Below are 23,099 nucleotides of genomic sequence, written 5' to 3'. Positions count from 1 at the left end.
GTTGTTTCTAAAAAACTAGTTTTTCTTAGCATCTAATGAACACTGAAAAACTGCTTGTGAAAAATTGTTTGTCAACTCAATTCTCTTAAGTTCAGCTTCATTCTGCTACAAGCTAACTCTTTGAGTTAGTAAATTGTTTTTGAGAGCTGAAGGAAAATCAATTCTAAATTAATTAAAATGAAGTTTAAAACACTGATATTAGTATATGAAAGCATGGAGAGCTGTGCCTATGGAAAGATTACTTGACAGCATTTAAACTGCAACAGTTAAAAAATAATAGCACTTTACTTTTGGTAGTCCACATTATAACATTCAATGCTGCTATAAAATAAAATGTGTTTTTGTGTGTTTTCACATCAGAAAAGTTCTACAGAACAATTGCAAATTGCTTATGAAATTCTTGAAAAAGCAATTGATGGAATGAACACATCTCACTTAATGACCCTTCTACCAGATGGAAAGTCGGTATTTGACAACTGCTGTACAAAGGTAAAACGTCTACAAAAAGCTACACTGCAATGAAATCTATAAATAATATATTGGATTTTGATGACACAAAACTTGTATTTTCTTCATACTTAGTAACTTTGCATTATCAAATGTACCTCATCTTTCTGCCCCATGTGAGAAAAGAATAGGAAAAAAAAATCTATGAGTAGCAGAAATAGCATTTTCTCTTTCAGCAGGAAACTATAAACTCTATTAGGTTTTCATTGCCATTTTCTTTTGGAAATAATTATCATTTGTAGCTTTATCTAATAAAATAAAAACCAGCAATCTCTTTCATGTTTATTGGTTGCAGTCTTATTAATATTAATTTTTGCTGTTGAAGGTTGTTCAGATTTTCTAAATATCACTCTACACCAACATGATCTTTATTTTTTGTGGACTGGTAATGCAATAAACCAAATTCTTCTGCAGTTTCACATTGATTATTAATCCAGTTTCCTACTGATTCTCAGGTTTTGTCAAATTTTCTTTGTCCATGATTCACGCTTTCTCTGTCTGGTCATTCTCCTTCCATGCTTTCTGGAATGACTGCATATTACACAGATATGACAAATTTCAGCATTTGTCAATTTACTGAAATAATATGAATGTCAATATAAATATAGTAAGTTAAGTAAGAAAAGTTTCTGTTTGCTTAATTGCCTCTCTTATTTATCAGGTGGACTCAAATGATCAGAATTTGAATTCTGTCTTGGGATGTGCTAATAATAACACAGTAACAGGTGATAGTTTTGTAATGGATTTACACTTGGAGCTCATTCAGGCTCAACATCGAGTAGCTGTGAAACTTCTTAAAATTACACAAGGTGTGTAAATTATTTTCATAGCTTGATTAGAGTCCTTTGTTTTTTAAACCTAATATATTTTGTAATACTAAGAAATAAAGGATATTTTGTAATACTAAGAAATAAGGGAGTATCTTCTTTCTGTAGAGGAGCTGATGTTTGGAGCACAGAAATAATATACTGAATTTGCAGAATCTAGATTTACCACATGATACTAATCTCTAATCTCTGCTCAATCAATGCAAGTTAAACTTTGCTAACAACGACTGAATTTGGTTCCTAGACAGTTTGTTGTTGTTTTTCTGTTATAATATTAACTGTTACAGTGCCAGTATTGGAGAAGTGGGGGATGCACTGCAGATTTTCTTTTTTTCTGTAATGCTAATTTTCTCTGTGGAGAATCGCTTGAATATTTTATTCAATGCTCTTTGTAATCTGAATTTCTACTCCTGTGAAGTTGTCCTTACCTCTTCCCATTCAGCAGATATTCCACACTTTCCAAATACCTACTGAAAAAAAGACTAAAACAACTCTACTTTGTCTCCCACTCTTGTTTTTCTAGCTAGTATTTGACACTACAGATCTTCCCTGTGCATTGCTCTCTGTGATCAGACACAAGATCCCTCTTTTCCTGTGGTGTTAGTGTAACTAGTGGCATGATCAGTCCAAGAAATTCTGCTTGAACCAAAGAAAAGAACATGAGATGGAGCAGAGCTTTACTGTAACATTTCATATTAAACCCTCTCACTCAAATTTTCTCAAGAGAACTATAAATAACTCAGGATTTCCTTTCCACATAGATGCTGAAAAGGATGATGAAAATCATAAGTCTAGCAAGTTTCGTGTGAAGGATATTAAAGATTTACATTATTTAACAGGTAAGGCTTAGTAATTAAGATTCTAGAAGTACAGTAAATTATTACTGTGTTTTATAAATGTCTTAAAATATCCTTTTTACAGAGGAATTTTTAATGGGAAAAATAAAAAAGAATAAGCTGTCCAGAGCAATCTTTCTGATGCAAAAGGCTGTACAGAAGTTCCCTAAAGAGTTGACCAGTTCTTCCCAACGGCAGCTACTAGAGGTAAAAAAAAAATCTTATGGTAAAAATTCTTTACCACAGTTTTTTATGTTTTGTGCAATTAAGGCTTGGAATACTCCTTACAAAAATAAGACAAATGGAAGGAACTTGAGGGACATCGGGTGTTTTGTAACTTCTACTGTCAATTTTTCCCTGAGAAGTTCCCTTATGATGGGAGAATAAAGTGACTTAAAACAATGAAAGAGCACATCCCCAAATTTTGTGCACACATGAAGATTGCAGAAAATCTGAAAGATCTGATCTTTCATCTACACCTAATCACCTGTACTTTGCAGTTATGAACATGTGCCTTGCCAAAATGTCATGCAGTTTTCCTTCTTCCCCTTCAACATCCTATTTTCAGCATATTTTAATTATATGCTCAAAAAATGTCGTGGTTTAAGCCCAGCTGGCAACCCAGAACCATGCAGCCGCTTGCTCACTCCCCCCTTTCTTCCCTCTGCTCCCAGAGGGATGGGGAGGAGAACTGAAAGAATGAAACTCCCACAGGCTGAGACAAGAACAGTCCAGTAACTAAGGTATAACACAAACCACTGCTGCTACCACCAATAATAATAATGATAAGGGAAATAACAAGGGAAGAGAATACAACCCACTGACTGATACCCAGCCCGACCCGAGCAGTGATCTAGCCCTTCTGGGTAACTGCCCCCAGTTTATATACTGGGCATGACATGCTGTGGTACGGAATACCCCTTTGGTTAGTTTGCGTCAGGTGTTCTGTGTCTGCTTCCTCCCGGCTTCCCCTCCTCCCTGGCAGAGCATGAGGCTCAGAAAGTCCTTGGTTGGAGTAAACATGACTTAGCAACAACTAAAAACATTGGTGTTATCAGCATTGTTCTCAGGCGAAAACACAGCACTGCATCAGCTACTAAGAGGGAGAAAAATGACTGCTACTGCTGAACCCAGGACAAATAATTATCCTCCTTGAGCTGAACAGTGCTCATTTCATAAAGAGCAAATCCATGCCTTTATTTTCCTGCTTCTGTGTTGAGAATTTTGCATTTTTTATTGTAGAACATCTGAGAAGTCTATATAGAATTACTTGTATTTTCTGGTCTTTCCTACTGTACACCTTGCCATGATGAAGTTTAATTTTTAAGGAAGCAATGAAGTTTCCAGTTGCCAACTGTAGAAGTTGAGTGGTTATGTGAGGGAAAGTCACTCCATGTCTTGCTCTTTATCTAGTATCTTTCCTTGAACATTTCTCACTAGAGTGGATACAACCCTAACCTAAAGCAGCGGGGAGGGGGAAGGAATTGGGGTGAAGTGAGGGCCTGTGCAAATGATTAGCTATGTGGCATAATTAAGGCTTTATTAAATCTCAGCTTCCTGTCTCATTATAAATCTATGGCTAGTTTTTGGTCATTTTTGGACATGAGATACAAGGTTTATTCAATCTGTGATCTAAGCTGGTATGGTTGTTCATATAGTCTTGTAAATGTATGAGAACAGAAATAAGGAACCATTAAGGTGTAGGTTTATAGGACTATCCTGAATAAACATAATGACCTGTTTATCTTTCAGACTTGTGCATCTTGAAATTAATCTGCATACATAAGGTTTACACAAAATACCATTCATCCTAATTTAGGATGAAACTCTGTAAAAGTTTTCTACATAGCAGTGATTTTTTTTAAGATCGTTTTGAAAACCATTTGTATGTGTTAAATCTGTTGGATTGTTATGGTTCAATAGTTTTGCCTTTTGTTTTAATTTAAATCATAGGAAGCACTAACTTTCATTGAGCAAGTTGAAGCTGAACAAAGTGCATTGTATCGCAGTCTCAAAGAAGCTATGAACAGCAAGAAAAAAAACAGAACTCCTCCTCCTCCTCTATTACTTTCTAGATCACATCGCTGCATGACATTTAAACCAGCCCCATTCTCTTCAGATATTCAGGTAATGTTTTTCATTATGACTGTGTAAGAAATAACTAAACAATATGCAAGCAGGCAAAAGTTGTTTCAACAGCACTATCCCATTACACTCTTCTCTGTTTTTCTTGAGATTATTTTATTCTGACTTAATTAAGTATGCTCTTCTTTTTTTGGCCCTTGTGAGTCAACTGTGACTCACTGTTTTGATCTTCACATTTGCATGACACTTTCTTCATATCATGCTTCATGTTCCTTGGTGCTTCTGTCATATAATGTTTATTCTACTTATTGAAAGCTCATTCTCTCATTTAGGGGCTGACATACTTCTAGTTACTGTCTGAAGCAATGCAAGGATGTTGCATCATGTGATGCAAGAATTTACCACACTAAAGACTCTGTTAGTGAAGTGCTGAAGTGCCATAGTTCAGGTAGAAAAATCTACTTTCTGTTGAACATACAGAATCATGGAACTAGTCAAGTCATAAGAGATTTTCGGAGAAGTCTCTAGTCCAACCTTCTGCTCAAAGTAGGATCGTCTGTGATTCAGAGAAAACTCCAGGAACAAACTCGCCAACAAAGTTTTCAAGTTGACAAGCATGTATTCTTTATTGCGGTGCCAGGAGACACGGTGGATAGCTCCTCCTAACATGTGTCCCTGTATTACTACACAAGCCATCCTTATATAGCCACTGGGGATACATACATATTAATGAGGCTACATATGGATTGCATCATTTTCCAGAAAGTTCCCTGCCTGCGTACAAAATCGTGGTGGTGGTCTCTGAGGGTCGTTTACTTCTACCAACAATCTTCATCACTTCTGGCAGCCTTTGAAGCAGGTGCAGTAGATGCTTGTACCAGCTTGATTGGTTTGTTAGCATCAGAGACATAACAATCCTCCTGTCCTTCTACTTATCAGCTTAGCTGCAGCTCATGCTGGACACCTGCCATTCCCAGATACTCCTTATCCTTGTGTCCTGTTCTTCTAGCCTGTTTTTCTTACACTCATTTTGTACTAAGGTCATAGGGCCTAAAACTATGTCAACTACAATGGTTTATCTTGTACAAAGATTCTTGGTATGTTCTCTAGCTGTACCCTACTTTTTTTTTTCTGTGTGTCATGTACCTCAGTAATTTTCCATTACTACTGTTACAAAGCCATCAAACTTAACATTACTTAAAACTGATTCTAAAGGTTTATATATTCCATTTTGTAATTTTGTGTCCCCTATTGTCTCAGCTGTGAAATTAGAATAGACTGCTCAGGGCTTTATCCAGTCAGTACTAAAAACCTTCAAGGATGAAGTCTGAACAGCTTCTCTAGGCAACCTGCTCCAACAGGCCAAACTATTCATGGTAAAACTTTTTTCCTTATGCAGAGTTGGAATCTCTCTTGCTTTGATTTACATCTGCTGTTTTTCACTCTTCTACCATGTGCTACTGTGAAAAGCTTGACTACATCTTGCTTGCAGGCATTCAAGGCTATATTCCCCTACCTCTTCTCCAGCCCAGCTCCCTCAGCCTCTTCTTGCAGGGCTAGTGCTCCAGCTCCCAACCATCTTGGTGGTTCTCTGCTATAATCTCTCTAGTTGTTCAACATTTCTTATAATGATGGGGGGCAGGAGGGTAACTGACCATGGTATCTAGATGTAATTTAGTAAGTGCAGAGCAGAGAGGAATAATCACATTCCTCAATCTCCTAACTGTATGTCTGTTCATACAGTTCAAGATGCTTTGAGGCTGCTTTGCTGCCAGACACACCACTGGCTCATGTTCAGCTTGCTGTCTAACATGACTCCCAGATCCTTTTGTGCTGCTCCCCAGCCTACCAGCCTGTGTCCTTGCAAGGGATTTTTCCTTCCCAGGTGCAAGACTTTGCATTTGCGTTTTTTAAAATTCATGAGGTTCCTGTTGGCCCATTCCTCTGGACATTCTAGACCCCCTGTGAATAGCAATCCTGCCCTCAACAATATCAGCTGTTTCACTCAATTTGGCATCATCTGCAAACCTGGCGAGTGTGTGCTCATTTTTTTCTTCAGGTCTTTGCTAAAGATATTAAACAGGGCAGGTCCCAGGATATTCCACTGCAGTGGTCCACTTATTGCCACCCTGAATGTGGATTTCATAGTGATTTTGCAAGTTTCTTCAAAATAATGTGCTTAAACCCAGTAGAAACTCAATTGTATTAACTATGGTAAGAATGTTTCTGTGAACAGTGCTTTTATAACTTGCAGTTTTATTGCAGTTTGATTAGGAAATTTCAAATAAATTAATTAGGGAAAAGTTCTTAATTTTTATTCCTAATGAACATTAAATTTTAAAACAATAAATTCTTTAAAGAACAATAGTTCATCTTGTTTCATTTCGTTCAATACAGTTGAGCTAATGTAATATATCTGGTCGCTAGATAGCGCAATGCTATTATTAGTCTTGTAATTTGCTCTCAGAATTTACTAACTGAATACTTGGGATTTAATTAGTTGCGTAGGATAAATGGATACTTAGGATTTACATGGACATACATAGTTCTTGTAATGGAAGTCAAAGTTTCTAAAATTTCCTGATCTTTAAATTGCTCATTTGCAGAAAATAATGTCTTCTATTCCAATACCTCCTTCTGAAAAAGTCAGGTTTCACTGCAAGAAAAATCATGTGTATTACAAGAAAAATATTTTAGCTGCACAGAATTTTTATGTGTTGAAAAATGACTTAATCTGCCAAACCTCAGGTCTGTTTAACGGTCTACTGAAAGTAAAATAATACATTTTTTAGCGGAAGTTTAACACAAGTTTAATATGTGTAACTTACTGAAATTCATCTTCCCAATTCTGCAGAGATGAAATAAAAATTAGTTTCCATGTTTGATCTTACCGGACATGACTGAGCAGTGATCCAGGACTGTGTGATCACATTCTTCCTTGGTTAAAGATATTGAAAGTGTAGATGATATGCCCAATGAGATTATCAGCAGCTCAGTGGCATTAAAAAACCACTGATTTCAATATGAACTAAAACCATGGCTTGTTTAAGAAATATTACTGCATTACATCATATCTGCATTTCTGTTGCCTGCTTTTAGGGATATGTCCTCATGTCATTTGCTGAATCAGAACCTGATGTCAGCTTTAGATGAATATCATTGCAAGGATCAAATAATGAACCTGGATGAGTTTAAACCTACAGGATGACCTGTAGAGTTTATGCTTTGGGATAGGTTTGAGGTATAGGGTAGTTCAAGTTGGGAGATAGCATAATGGAGAGTCATCTGCTTTAATTGGCATTGTGGTACATTTAGTTGTCCAGCTAAATCAACTAATTAATGTTTCTAGTGCAGTTAGACTATGTGTTTTTATACCTAAGTTTGGGATTTTTTTCAGAGGCTGTTTTCACAAAAATAGTACATTCTACATAATCAAAAGTTGGAAATATTATTATGTATCAACTCTTTTTGTTCTCATTTTCTTCAAAGGTATCGTGGTACAGTATTTTTGGTTCTGTAGCAGGAGGAAGTAATGTGAAAGTAAGGTTAAATAATGATAAACTTCGAAATGCAGGAGAACAGGTAAGACAGAGGTAAAACTCCTCTAGGTCATTCTCTCTCCTTTCAAAAAAACCCCAACTTTCTCAATGTATACATCTGACATCTTTTTTTAATCAAGTAACTGGCTAAGCCTTTGACAAACTTCTTGATCTTTATTTTAACCAACTGAAATTTTGCTAGGCTGAAGGCATTACCAAAACCCCCTGAAAGTTCTAGGAACATTTTTTTTTAATAATTAATTAAATTATTCAAAAGTTTCATGTTAGACAAGTATCTGTCCCTTGTGTTATAACTCTGTTCTTTGAGCAATGTCCAAGAATTATAAAAGGAAAACAAATGATGTGATGTATTTATAAAATGTGCCTCAGACAGTACTCTTTCCAGGGATTAAAAAAAAATGCAGACATTCTAAGCAGATATAAAATTTAATATTTTTCTTAATTGTGTAATTTCTATCAGCTATTTCTTCTTAACAAGACCTTACCTTCCTTAATTCCAGCAACATGATAGTATAACTCCTTCAATAATCTTCCTGTTCAGACATGATTGAGTTCTAAGTTCATGCTCTTTCCCTTTCATGCTGTGAACATATTGTATGACATATGATCTCTCATATCTTTGATTACTTATGACTAATCATGTGACTGAATACTCTTTTATATTATTTCTCCATTACAATTTGATGTTACATTTTCTGAATTTGTCTGTGGGTTTTGTACTGTTTGTTTATTTTTTGTGTGTTTGTTTGGTTTGTTTTCTATTAGTGTAGTTTTCTTCCTTTGGTGAAAATGACCACAGTCCATCCAAATACGCTGCATTTTGGGTTTTAAGAAAGGAGCTTTAAACTTTAGCTTTAGCTTTAAGCTTTAACACATCCTCTTCAGTAAAGTTTTACCATAACCTCAGACCTGAGTGACCATTTTCATCTCTGGAAATTTTCATGAAGAGTTCTCCTCTTTGCAGGGCAGGTCTCTGTTTTGCACTGTGACCAGAATAACAATCTCAACCTCTTTTACTCAATGTTTCAAGCTTTCCTGGTTTTATGAGAAAGCTTTATACTGACACTGATAGATTTTTCTTTGGTGATGGAGAGGAAATCTTTCCCTTTGTGCCTGTTCCCCCATTTCCTCCCCAAAAAAGGTCTATAAAAAGAGGTATGTGTAGCTACTGGCAATAGAAGCTTTGATGTTATTCTTTATATTCTATTATCAAATCCAGAGAAGCAAGCTTCCTGAGATGTTCAGTGAGCTAGTTTCAATATACTGTCCTGCTTCAGGTGGGTTAAGTGTTTTATTGAAGACTTACACCTCACTGCTAGCTGTTCATACTGTGAACTTGCTGCTATCCATCCAAGCCATTGACTGTCCTAGCTCTGGCAGGCATGCAAATTGTGCAGATCTGTGGTTATCCATATGCCTTAGTAATGGAACTTCTGGTTGCTTTAGGATATGGGATATGCTTTTGCAAAATACTGATATGCAGACAAAGTCGCTGTCTGCCTGTTCCATGAAAAAGGTTTAGAATTCTTGGTGGCAGAATGATCTATCAACATATCAACACGAGAAAAGCTTGCTCTAAAAGGATGCCTCAGACTGTCTTACACTAATTTCTGATCTGCTTGTTCAGTCCCAGCATTTGAAAGGATTTCTGTTGTTCAGAGGTCTGCTTGTGAAGACCAGACAGTATTTGAGTAAGAGCACTGTGTTGACGCTACATTACAATGATCTTGTTTCTTATGTTATGCTTCAGTCACTGTGTCAGTTTTCTTGTTTCAAGACTAAAAGATTCCTTTGCATTAAGTTGTCCTGGTTATGGAGGGGAAGGTGGAAAAGCCTGTCAAGAGTGAGCTGTGATGTTAAAATGCAGGTAGAGAATTATTTGAAGGGAAAATGAAGAAAAGCTCATGAAAATATGTTGCTTCTTTCACAGACTTTCAAGTTATGTTAATGGTGCTGAGAGGACCTGAGACATCCTCTGCCCATAGTTAACACATGCATGTGGTGTGTATGAAGGAGAGCCATGTTCTTTCTATAGAAGCACAGGTCAGGGCTAGAATGTTTCCAGGTCAATGACTGCAAGCATGCACACTTGCATTATGCATGTGCAAATGGACAAACATGTCTGAGAGAAATTCCAGGTCCTAGTACTTACCTGTTCTCTTATGTTATGTGCTCTGTACAGTCAACTGCACTCCAGAGAAAGCCAATACTTTTTTCCCTGTCATTTCATTGTTTTCTCATTTTCTTCAAGAACCTAATATGACTTGGAAACATGATATGTCTATTAATCTATGTTATACTTTGATTGTATCCATGACCATTAAATAATACATTTAATAGTAAAAGTTTAGAATTTGAGGGGTTTTTTTAATATGTATCGTGTATGTAATCACAAAATATTTTTATTGGTAGATACCAGCTGATGGGAAAAGCCTCTTGGAAATACAAGGCTTAGAACCCAATGAGAAATACATATTTGCAGTTGCAGCATATTCTTCTGATGGAAAACTTATTGGTGATGCTATTGGGGAAATGACTAAGCCAATCCTTGCCTATCAACCTCTTTCTGTCATTACTGTTCGAGCCTATCTAACTCAGGTAGGGTTAGAGTCTTTGATAATAGACATATACTTTAACATGATTTAATTATTTGTTTTCACTGGTAGATTTTAAAATGCTTCTGGGAAAAACTCAAGCCTTTCTTGGCAAAAGCTTGATAGGCACAAATCACAATTTTAATGTAACAAATGGTATATTTGAGTGACTCTATTCTTAATTGGAAATTCCAGTTTAAGGGGAAAGATGTCTCTCAGCTAGTTTTCTTATCCCTGTTCCTGTTTTTTAGTCTGCATTTAACTTCCTTCTTCTTTTTTAGAATTTATTTTTTAATTTTTGTGATTGAGACAAAATGCTAGTAATCATCTTATTAGTCATTACAGTATGGGATGAAAAATGTGGTCGAACTTACCAGGTAGCAAATCCAGTCATTTTCATATTGAAATCACTTTTGTAGTGTCTTGTGGAAGACCACAAAGGCTCTTGTCAGACCTTATATTATTTTTCTCTATTCTTACTGAAAAAGATTTAAACCAGATTATGGCATGGGGAAAAAATGAAATTGTCTACCTCTATAGATCAGATCATGGGGAACAGTTAGAAGATTCCAAAGGAGGAGGCATCCACATGAGTTTTTGCCTACTTGTGCAGCTCCATTTATATCCCGTTATACAGAGCAGCAGGGCATTCTGCAGTATTAGCAAAAGTTAAATGAACATAAATGAAATAATGCACCTTCAAAAAATGCAGCACAATACCTATAAGGTATTCCACACAGGGCTGTTACATCTTTGGTTAGCAGTCAAGAAACTCCTTTGCTGGTGCTAATTCTGAAGGCAAACTAATATTTGTAGAATCAGATTGCTACTACATGTACTTTATGCAAATATGTCAGAATATTCTTTGAGAAACGTAAGTTTACAAGTCGGTGGGTTAAAAACCTTTTTTTATACCATAATCATATTTGGCTTGGTTATTTGATGAACATGGAAACTTGTTTGGTTTTCTCTTTTAAATTTTTTTGTAGGTAGCCTATCAGACGGGCAACTACACATTAGCCAGAGAGGCATTTTCACCAATGTGGAATTATTTTGTTTCACATTCTTCTCCACTGCCTGCCAATGCAGCTGTTATTTCTGCAAGTAGTAATTTGACTATAGCTGAAAACAGGTAAAAAATTTAGAAAATAGTTAATTATAGGTATGCATATTTTATTTTAACGAGTTGCAGGCTGTGAAATTTTGTTCAGACTTGCAATATGAAAAACAGTCTGAAAAAAAAGGCTGTGAAATGTGTTTTAAAAATATGGTGTTTTATAATTAGCAGAGAATTTCTGTTATTTATGGAACTGCTGTCATTTATACACCTAATTTTTGATGATGATATTTTTCTTAAGATAATTTGGAACATTTATGAAGTGGCTATTAATTCTGAATGATTCATTTTCGTATATGAAATATGCATTGGGTTCTTGACTTTCCAACTAAGGGGGCAGTAGAATTCACAAACTGTGAAAATTTTGTCCAGAACACCATTCAAAATACATAAATAATTGGTAATTTTGTTTTGGAATGGCTATATAAATCCATTATAATCTTCGAATATGCTGAAGTGCTTTGGAAGAGATAATTAAGATTAATCCATTTGTAAATAAATTTCAAATGTTCAACCATAATATTATAGGTTTTTCATTGCAACAAATCCCAGCTAGGAATTTTGTGGTTGCATTTACTGAAATTCAGTAGATTCAAATGCAAAAATAAATCAAAAATTAATTCCCTGATAAAAGAAAGAGACTTGTATAAAATAGTAGACATGAAATACTATAATAATAAAATAAATTATTGTAAATGTTAGCCAACTGCTTATAATTTGATAATGAATTAGCATCCAACATAACTGAACACAAATCATCATCTTCACTTGTGTGGAATTCGTTTTTGATTAATCCTTTCATTGGAAAGTTTTGGGAAGTTTGTTGAGAGGGATGAGCAAGTTTTTCATCATCTCCATTTCAGTTTGACAGATTGGAATAGTCTTGCAACCATAGTGACAAGCAGGAATCTTATAATATGTGTATTAATAGTTCTTGAATATTTCAAGAATTAAAGAAGAAATAAATAAATATAACTATTTCAAGAAATAGATATTATGGGGATTTTCTAAAAGCTTTTTCACTATACTTTAATTTCCACTTTACAGATAGAGTAATTGGTAATCGGCTATTCTGAGACATGTAATGTAGCTAGCATCTACTCTATATTGTTTTGATATAGTTGCCTCAGAGCCTACGGTTTTCTCATGGTAATGCTGTTTGGTTTATGTAGGCTTGTGTGTGCCTTGAATCCTGTCACAGGAGAAAGTAATGTGTCTAAGCATACTTGTTATCTGGGGCTCAGCCAGGCCACTAGTTTGTATCCTCCCTGTCCTTCAAGTGCCACCATGCATCTGATACTAGGCATACAAATTTACCAGGGATCTTGGTGTTACATGCCATAAGAGCATTTGGGATTTACAGGCAGCCTGTGGATTGCATTGATGCAGGCAGATAACCACGAGGCATCCTATTTCATGAGTATTTGGATGTTTTAAATCTCCCCCTGATCTAGGCAACAAAGCAGGAATGCAAGTCTGGTCACTGTGCTTGGGGTTTTTTCCCACTTGTTTTTTATTATTTTTTTTCCTAAGCAGTTCTTTTGTATTTTTTTTTTAAGTACATAGAGCTCAAGAAATAACATTTGAATGAAGCTGCTTTCAGATAAATTAAAGGAAGAAGGAACTTTTAAATAGACGGGCAAACAGTTTCATGGATTTGGCTTTTCTGACAGTTATGTCCAAGCGTGTTTTTTTTTTTTAATTAACTTTTATGGAAGATTCTCAAAGCTGGGGTATCAGATCTGAAATGAGGCAGTTTCAGTTATTTCTCGATAGCTGAGAAATATAGGCTAGTTTGAAAGTGCAAAGGACTTAAAAAGACAGCAGAGGGAGCTGGAAGGAAAGAAAACCTCTTTTTTTCGGCCGGAAGGCCTGTTTATATCTTGGTGATGTCAAGTTATGTGAATATGTTTATTTATTTATTTACTTTTTTTTTTTTTTTGAGTTTCAGTCTCTTTTAGGAAATACAACCGATGAGAAGGAGGAATTTATTTCTTATGCTTTAAAATTATAGGATTTTTCCTGTTAGAATATTTAAAAAAAATGCAATGCCTCCCCATCCCTAGGGAAGGAAAACAAAACAAGAAAGAAAACTCACTAACAACAAAAAAAGCATGGAGAAGAAAACAGATTCTTTTGAGACTTGTAATACGGGGTTTTACTTTGAAATTAGAAGAAGCAACTAAGGAAAAGCTGTCTTAGGGTTGTACAAGGTGGACAAAAAGTTTGGAAAGGAGTCTTTATCTCTTTTATTTATATTAGAAATGTTAAGCATTTTTTTTAGGCTTATATATAGATCTTATTTCCAGAAGTACCGACAGTAAGCCTTTTTGTCCAGTTTCAGGCCTGTGATACGTGAATCATCATTAACATGCTTTTACCATTCTTTTGCTTTTTTATTTTGTAGGTTACGATTTGAAGCTGTATCTCAGAATTCTCTTATTGCCTTGAAACTCTTTCTGAGGAGTATACTTGTTGTTTGTGACATTAATGTCATGGAACGAGCACTCTTCTGTGATTCCATCTGTTCCCATGAGATACTTTATAAGGAGCAAGTATGTGTGTCTTAAAATAACATGCTGGACAGGCTGAGAGCATTGGGGCTGTTCAGCCTCAAGAAGAGAAGGCTGCGTGGAGACCTCATAGCAGCCTTCTAAATATCTGAAGGGGGCCTACAGGGATGCCAGAGAGGGACTCTTCATCAGGGATTGCAGTCTTAGGACAAGGGGTAGTGGGTTCAGACTCTGAACAAGAGAAGTTCAGGTTAGATACAAGGAAGAAGTTCTTTACTGTGAGGGTGGTGAGGCACTGGAACAGGTTGCCCAAAGACATGGTAGATGCTCCACCCCTGGCAATGTTCAAGGCTAGGCTGGACAGAGCCTTGGGCAACATGGTCTAGTGTGAGGTGTCCTTGCCCGTGGCAAGGGGGTTGGAGCTAGATGATCTTAAGGTCCTTTCTAACCCAAACCATTCCACAATTCTGTGATTTGATTTTACTTTTTGATCAGCTTTATTTCATCATTGCAGTATAAATGTAGCAATGTAGTAGTCCTGTTTACAGAATACTTAATTTTCTGTGAGTTATCTGGTCCTCATTTCTGAAGTATTTGAGTAGCTGTTGGTTATTTTGTATCCTGCTGGGATGATGATTTCTGAATCAGTTATTGTCTAATCCAAAGCCCACTGATTCCAACTGAGGAAGGATTTTCCTTCACTTCAGTGGTGGTAGACTACAGTTTAAGTATTAATTATAATAATTGTTATTTTTGTCCTACTAAGATGCATCTTGGATTTTTAATTTTAAAATTTTCTGCTATTTAATACATATATATGTTTTATTAATATAGGCATTCTGTCTTATTATATTAGTTTTAATATACTAAGCTTCTTTTATCTTATTTCAGATTTTCTTAGAGGATAATGGCATGTTAATGACACAAAAGCTTTATTTTTTCTTTGGATAGTCAAGCTTTTCTTCTGCAGTTTTACATTCCTATTTCACTCTTTCTTGGCTGAAGTACTTGTCTTGTAAAAATCTGAGCAGGTGATTACTCAGTTACTTTACTGGATCTGCTAACACATGCAAGAACTCCAGCAGATAGCTGGAAGGGAAAGAAAGGAATATTTATCCTTCTCTCACCTAGTCTGAGAATTTAGTATGTGAAATTTCCACTCCACACAGGTTGAGATTATTAACTGGGCTTTGTAGATTATATGGGCAAATTCAGAGGGCACAATTAGGTGATTTCCTTTACAATCATGTATAATGTTGGTATTGTTCATATACTTCTAACAGGTGTCAATGTAAACTCATTTTTAAACTTTCATCTTACTTGCTTCTTACACTGCTTTTTAAACTGCAATAATGTGTCTTCTTTCACTCTCAAATGATTTTAAACAACATAATTTATATTTGAATTAAAATGTGTTTTTCTTCTACAGGTTGCTAGATTAGCAGAATGTGAAAGATTGACTGTGGCAATTGAACTTAGCAATTGGTTGAATGATGCAAGTTACACCCTACAGTCTGTTGTACAATGTTATGGTCTCCTTGCTCCAATTATTTATCACAAGATTTCTTCAGTGCCAGTAGTTCAGGTGAGAGCATTTTAAGGCAAAGCACCTGGCATCCAAGTCCTGCAACTTAGAATGGAGTGGGAGAGCTAAATATCTAGGCTTTGAGTCCTTAGTAGCTTCTGAAAAGTAGGTCTTTCTGAAAGAAAAGCCTTTTATGATTTTATATGTTCACAATGCATATGTGTTCCATGTAAGGTGTACAGATTCTGCTTTTAGATATGCTAAAATAGCTGCAGAATACCAATTGTTTCTTCAGGACGATTCGTTGGTATTTTTAAAATAGTCAAGAACTTCTACTTGAATGCTATACGCAGATGGCAATTTTGAGGACAGAAAAGCAGCATTTGCTTATGTCTTTTTTTGGAATTTTTGCTACTTACACAGTTTTTATCTTAAATAAGAAGGCTGTTCAACATTTTGATAATGTAGTCTTCAGTTTTTAGGCATGTGCTTCTTTCTAGGAGCAAGCACCTTCTTTTTGAAAACAGAGTACCTGAATCCTATCCTAACATTTCTGAAGCAGCAGATGTGGGGTTTTTTAGATTCAATAATGATACAGTAGAAATATGCAAATTTCCGCCTGTAATTATGTAGTTTTTCAGGAAGCAGCAGTAAGAGCATGTTTGCCTTATGATATAGGATGAGGTGACTGCAGTGCAGGAAAGGCACAGATTAGCAGCATCTGAACATGGAAGAGCAAGCTGTTGATAAGAGGATCCAGTGAAAGTCCAGAGCAAGTGAAGTTACTGGGCTGGCCTATGGTCCATTTAGGAGGGAAAAGCAGGAGCTTCAGGAGTTGGAACCAGAGACTGGAGACAAGGCTACACCACAGATTCATTGTCTATCTGGGAGACAGGACTGAAGACCCACAGAACTACACCATAGCTGAAGCAGGGACCGAAGAATTGTGTCTGACCTTAGCTGGGGCTCCTGGGCCCCTGGGGAGAAGGTGTGAGAGGAAGTTCCAACTGAGCTTGCTCAGGGAATTACTATTTGGGCATTCAGGGCCCTGAGAAGTTTTTAGGAAAAAGCAATAGACCTATTTGCATACAGGGATAGTCTCTCACTTAAGAAGTCGTCTGTGATCACCTGCCAAAGACACAGCTAGCCACTGGAAATGGCTCATGTTTCAGATTTCCTATTTAAAATGAAGAATAATTTAGTCACATGTTATTTTAATGTCTGATAGACAAAAACGGGGGAAAGAAATCCTCTATTTTTAGAACATACTGGAAACCTTTTCTTTCATTTAAAATTCTGACCAGCTCAATATATTTTTAGGCAGTCCTCTACTAGGAGAATGTCATCTCACTGAACTAAGTGCTCTTTGATTTCACATTAATTAAATCAGCAAAAAAAATTACTATCTGTGATTTCATGTGAACATGTAATTTATTCCAATGGGCTGTGGTTGAAATCTTGACACCATTAAATAAAACGGAAATTTTATTATTGGCTTTCATAGAGCTAGCATTTCATCCTATCTGTTAGATTTCTATGTTTTTTTGAAATTTGCCATCAAATACGGTAAGTCATACAGAGGTACAAGCTTGTAAATATGTTGCAGACTCCAAACTTCATTTTAACCCTTGTATTTGCAGATCCTCATTAAGTGCTTGGCTGTCCTTCAAGAAATTCCAAGTGCTACTTTGCAGAGGACGCAGGAAGGATGTTATGAAAGTATTCAGCATATGATAGCTTGTACTTCATTTTATACAGCAAAGGTATGGTGTGTGTTGTTGTACCTGTAGCTTGGTTTAAGGTACAGCTCATGTCATTTAGAGAATAAAAAAGAAGTATAGCCTACAGAGTGATACCTTAGAGAAGTGGTATTCTTAAATGGTAAGGGTACAGAAATATTTGTTAGTAACTTTCAGTGCATTTTATATAATGACATTTTGACTTTTTAATGGAATTGAGAACTTTTGTTTGTTCAGAAGATAGACTGTAACTATTAGTCCACAACATGAAATCTGAGTTTTATATTGTGTTTATTTTTACGTCTAAGGTAGTACTATTTTCAATAAGGCCTATATGTAATATATCAGTTTACAAGTTTATTTACTGCAAATAGGCCATATTTGTAGTTATAAACAGATTATCGTATCTGTCTTATTTGCTAATGAGATACAAGAGACTTTATATTAGTCAGTCCCACATGCTGGCATGTACATAAACACCTTGACTTTTAGCAACAACACATATCTGTAGATTAAATTTATGATTCAGATACCCAGTCTTTAGTGAGATTAGGAAAAACATGGCAATGGTAAGATTTTTATCTCAGGTATGGAGACATGCTAGATTATGAATGTACCTGCCATGATAACTGTAGGATGCTGAAACAGTCAGCATTTCTCCAGGTTTGAGTACACCTTGGCTATGAGCTCATACTGAAGCTGAGCTGTGCCTGATGCTTTGAGGGATTCCCCTGTGTTGGTGATCCCTCACCTTGGTTTTTATAGCAGCTGGATCTCTGTTCTCACCTCACAAGACCAAATCAGTATTAAATATCCTTAAAAGTGTACTGCAAGAAGATCCAGTTTTCATTCTTTTTATAAAGATGAGTATTTTAAGCCTCAGTGCTGTCATTTTCTTTGTATTGATTGGTTATTTCATGGCTGTGAGGACAGTGTCAGGGCACAGTGAGGGCTGGGAAGCTGGGAGCAAAGGGCAATGCTGTGGATGGCAGAGCAGCATCTGGCAGTCAGGTTCAGTGGGAGTGTAGATAATCGGGTGAATTTGTTGTGATGAGGCTGGTCTGAGCTGAAACTGGGAAGTCAATATACAGGTCAGGATCAGGTCTAGTGAGGGTAGGTAGGGTCAGACACAACCCAGCAGTCTATTTCCATAGTGATGGGAGCAGTCTGAGATCAAGCTGAGGAGTCAGTCCATGGGTCAGATGTCCAGACCAGTAAATGCACTGGCAGGCCCAGGTGTTGCTCGGAGCATGCTGGAGACCAGCATTCCTGTCACACAGGACCTGGCAGGGGTGTTAGGCTCAGGACTAAGCTGAAAGGAAACTCCTGGCCCGTGGCTGGAGGGCCCAAGTGAAGGTTATCAAGGCCAATAAAGCCTATTAAAAACCTTTAAACCTTGATCTAGTGTTCATTTGTCAATGGATTCCCCAGTGAAATGGCTGTCTGCTGGTACTGATGATTTTCTTTTCCTTGGACATAGCATTTCAATAGAATAGTGTACAGAACAGCAAGCAGAATAAGTGAATTGGAAATGCTTCTGATTAATCCATGGTATATGGTTTTCCACTGAATTACAGTCGTGCCATGTGCTGTATTTATCCTAAAGTAATCTATATACTTCTTTTGTATCCCAGAGACAAACAACATTAAGTTGTCTTGCACACAGCAGAAGCACTTTGGCCTTTGGAGTTCTATCTAAAGAAGATAAAGCCATATGAAAACATTCCTTATGCTGTTCATTTATAAATATCATAATTTAAAAAATAAATTTCACCAGTTCTTTCACTAATACAGTTGGGATTTTCAAATGTGCACTTGATAGCAGAGAAGTAAATGAGGATCATTTAGTTGCCCTTTATATTCTTTGATAGCAGTGCTGCCTGAGAACAGGAAGAATGTCAATCACAGCAATAGATACTTCTGTTTAAATCTTTCTATTCTCTGAGGGATAGGTTAAGCTGAAGTAGAATCATAGCTGAAATTTCTTCAATTCCGATTATTTTACAAGACCTATAGTGCTGGTTTTTTTTTATGAAAAGAAACTTAAATATTGAGTAATTAATTTCTATTTATAATATTCATGAATTTTGACAATTATAAGTAGACAATAATGAAACATTACATGTTATGTAAAACAACATATAACGGTTGATTCTTTATAGGTACTGCGTTCATGGAAAGAATATGAACTAGCAGTAATTATTATTAACTACGGGAAAAAGTTATTGAATTGCTCACCAACCTCACTCTGCCTGTCAGGAGCTATGAAAACTGAAGAATCACACTATGACAAAGAATTTAAAGTAACTGCTCTGATTTTTACTCTTTCTTTTAGCCAAATATTGTATTGTGTTTTTTTGAAGACTACATTTTTCAAGTTTTTATTTTAGAAGTAATTGTATGGAATAAGAGTTTCCTTTTAGAATTAGAGTTCCAGTTGCAGATTTCGGTGGGCACAGGGTCTCATGTTGAACTGGAGAGGGGTTAGCAATATTGCACAGCCATGAGGATCCTGAATTTATTTGTACAAGCATGCCTAACTGATTTTGACATATAGTTCCTAATAATGCTTTATTAGATAGGAAAAATAATTAAGAAATTGTGTAACTAAAGAAGAGCAAAAATATCCCAAATAATGAAGAAACTGAACCTCTCAGTTTGTATAGCAGCTGCTTGAAACTGAGTCTTAATAAGAGAGTAAATTAACAATTGTGTAGATCGAATAATATTTCTCAGTGTAGGAAGACATTTCAACCTCTAAGAACTTAATACTTAAATTACAGAGAGATGCAGGAGGTTGTGAGGATTTCCTGCAAGTTGAAATCAGAGTAAATTGTTGATTCTGCATACTTTTCTGTCTGATTTTCCTTAAATAATTTTAGAAGATGTTTTACTGGAGAGGAGATTTGAAAAAGAGAGGAAAGTAGCAATAGTGGGAGATGAAGAAAGGAAGCAGTGGGAGCATGAAACTGAGATGTATTAAAGAGAGGGACAAGAAGTCAATCAGCTTACAGGGAAGAGTTTCTGTAAGAAAATTTGTAGGATCCAGGACAAAATTTTCTTTACTGTTTACTGCCAAGTTTGTTAGCTCCTCACAGGTTCATATCAAAAAAATAGAAAGGAATCTAATATCATGGGAACAATTTAATATCTTGAGCCAAGTAGGGCTGACTAAAAAATTACATTTTCACTGAAGTGAAAAAAAAAATCACAAAACTTTCTTTCCAAAAGACAATTTAAATTTCTGTAGGCAGTAAATAATCTACAGGAAATTATTTTTTTCTGGAAACCAACATATTTTGTCAAACAATCTGTTCAAATATGTTATCGTAGATTGTGGGACTTCCCTAAAAATCTGTTTGGTGGCAGAGCAACTTCAGTCACTCCCTTAAAGATAAGCAAGAATGAAGCATGGCCAGGTTTTTGAAAACATACAAAAAAAAGTCATGAAAGTTTTATTTCACTTTAAAAGAAAATAAAATAATACTGATGAATTTATCAAATACAGATTTAGAAGACTTGGGATCTAGCCTAATCTCCACTGTTGAACTGCTGGTTTTAGTTAGGTAAAAGCTAAGTTTTCATAACTAAGTATTGGATATTTCAGGCCACTTCTGCAAAGACATCCCATTTAGCTGCAATGGAAAAAGCAACAGAAAATTTAAATGCTCTTGAATCACATCTCCTCAAGCTGACAAAACCAGGTGGGTGTGCTATTAAAACACTTCTTACCTTTTTTTTTCCTATGGAATTTTTTATGGTTTATTTGTAAAAGTTGTTTACCTAAGAAGTACTTTTTTTCATATACCTTCCATGCTAAATCAAACAAAATAATAATTTCAGTCTTATGTATGCATGGTGGCAATGTGTATAATGACTTTTTATTAAAGTTTTTCATAATTTCTTCCAAAACAGTCATTCCTTCTTAGAATGGAATGGTCATTTTTTTTTTTCTGTTCTGCAAGTATGCACATTTTCTGAATCTGTGTAAATTGGGTTCCATGTTATTTATGCTTGTTTTATCTTCCTACATCAGTAGTGGAAAAGACCATTGCCCATTTATAGCATGTCTTACTGTCTCTATCAGTGGTAGAAGTAATGACCACTGTAGGAAATTTTAGTGGAGAAAAAGCTTACTGAAGAAAGGTAACAGAAATTTTCCTTTTTATGAAGGAATGTATATGTATTGATGTATACTAGCATTTAATTATCTTGTAATTCTGTTGAATTCTGTTAATTGAAAATCACATTGATTACTTAATAAGTTATCTTAATAATTATCTTAATAAATTATCTAATATGTAAAAGTTAAAATATCTAAGAGTCTGGATTAAGCACAAGTATTTTCAGGCTAAAATTCTGCCAAGGCTAGATTAATTAAAAACCATGACTTGTAAGGGATATTTGATTAGAACTTAGACCGTAGAGCCACTACTGATCTTTTTTTCCGTTATATTTAAGTGACGTTTTGTACTGCTTGGTGCCTGGATAGAATCACAGAATAATTTAGGTTGGAAGGCATTTCTGGGATGTATTTATTCCAATCCCCAGATCAAAACAGGAACAATAAGATCAGGTTGATCTGGGACTTGTTCAGTCAAGTTTTGAATCTCTCTGAAGAAAGATTTTGTGATTTTTACAGGCAACTTCTGCCTTAGTTGACCACCCTTATGGTTAAAAAAGTTTTCTTTATGCCCATTTCAAATTTCCTGATTTCCAGCTTGTGTCTATTGCCTCTTGTGCTATCCATGAGGACAGGCTGTCTCCATATTCTGTATTCCTCCTCTTAGGCAGGTGTAGACTCCTCTTAGCCTTCTCTAGACTGAATAAATTCAGTTCTCTCAGCTTTGTCATAGGCTCTAGTTCCTTATCACCTTGGTGGTCCTTTGCTGGACTTACTCCAGTATGTCAGTGTCCTGTACTACAGTGCTCAAAACCAGACACAGTAATCTAGGTGTGGTCTCACCAGTGCTGAATAGAGTGGAACAGTAATTTCCTCTGACTGGCTGGCTATGCTGGTTTTGATACAGCTGGTCTTTGCTACAAGGAGATGCTGTGGACTCATGTTCTACTTATTGTCCATCATCTCTGTAAGCATTTGTCTTAGAAGAGAAAGAAGAAAAAATCCTGTAATAAGGAGGTTTAAGAGTGGTACAAAAATTCCATTCATCTGTGCGTCGATCATTTTTTGCTGCTGACACTGATGCTGGCATTCCTGTAGTATAAGTTTCAGAATGAATGAATTCTGTTAGTTGAAAATTATATTGATAACTTAATAAAATGACATTCCACTCTTACTTAACAGAAACTTAAATTAATGGCTGATCAGTTAGAGAAGAACACAGTAAGTGGCAAATAATTGACAATTGAAGTCTGCTCTGTTCTGAAATAGCATATTTGTCAATAAGTTTTGGGATACAAATTGAAGAAGAGTCTTTTGCTGAGGCTGTGCAAAACAAATTACAAAGCTTACAGCAGCCCTTACAAAGATGTATAAATGATTTAGGACAATGTGCACAACTGCAGGGCATGATGTTAAAAATAGTGTGGAAAAAAATTTTGTTATAGAAAAATCCTTAAAAGTGGATCAACATTTACCATTCCATTGATAATAGTCTACAAGAAAACTGGAAAGGAGCTGAATCTGCCTCTTTCATAAGAAACTGAAAAAAACCCAAACTATTTCATGAACAGTACAATTTAAATTCTGAAATTTCAAATATTTTCCCATGTGAAAAATTTTGGGAAATATTATTGTTTGTGAAAACACTCATTTGAAGCAATATATTTTTGAAC

The 23,099-nt window shown here is 35.7% G+C and overlaps 1 protein-coding gene across 1 annotated transcript in view; it reads left to right on the top strand.

Annotated features, from left to right (window-relative positions):
• Positions 1-23,099, top strand: part of CFAP54 (cilia and flagella associated protein 54) — a 117,545-nt gene that overhangs the window by 32,570 nt on the left and 61,876 nt on the right. The window contains exons 17-29 of the mRNA XM_031043727.2: positions 361-489; positions 1,169-1,316; positions 2,096-2,173; positions 2,256-2,377; positions 4,124-4,297; positions 7,745-7,837; positions 10,228-10,413; positions 11,399-11,541; positions 13,934-14,081; positions 15,469-15,624; positions 17,205-17,327; positions 19,466-19,606; positions 20,911-21,007. Coding sequence (XP_030899587.2) covers positions 361-489; positions 1,169-1,316; positions 2,096-2,173; positions 2,256-2,377; positions 4,124-4,297; positions 7,745-7,837; positions 10,228-10,413; positions 11,399-11,541; positions 13,934-14,081; positions 15,469-15,624; positions 17,205-17,327; positions 19,466-19,606; positions 20,911-21,007 — 1,738 coding nt within the window. The remainder of the gene's footprint in view (positions 1-360; positions 490-1,168; positions 1,317-2,095; positions 2,174-2,255; positions 2,378-4,123; positions 4,298-7,744; positions 7,838-10,227; positions 10,414-11,398; positions 11,542-13,933; positions 14,082-15,468; positions 15,625-17,204; positions 17,328-19,465; positions 19,607-20,910; positions 21,008-23,099) is intronic.

This window comes from Melopsittacus undulatus, chromosome 5 (genome assembly GCF_012275295.1).
Source record: "Melopsittacus undulatus isolate bMelUnd1 chromosome 5, bMelUnd1.mat.Z, whole genome shotgun sequence".
Taxonomy (NCBI): Eukaryota; Metazoa; Chordata; class Aves; order Psittaciformes; family Psittaculidae; genus Melopsittacus; species Melopsittacus undulatus.
Note: the sequence above shows the minus strand (reverse complement) of the source record. Positions and strands in the feature narration are given on the sequence as shown.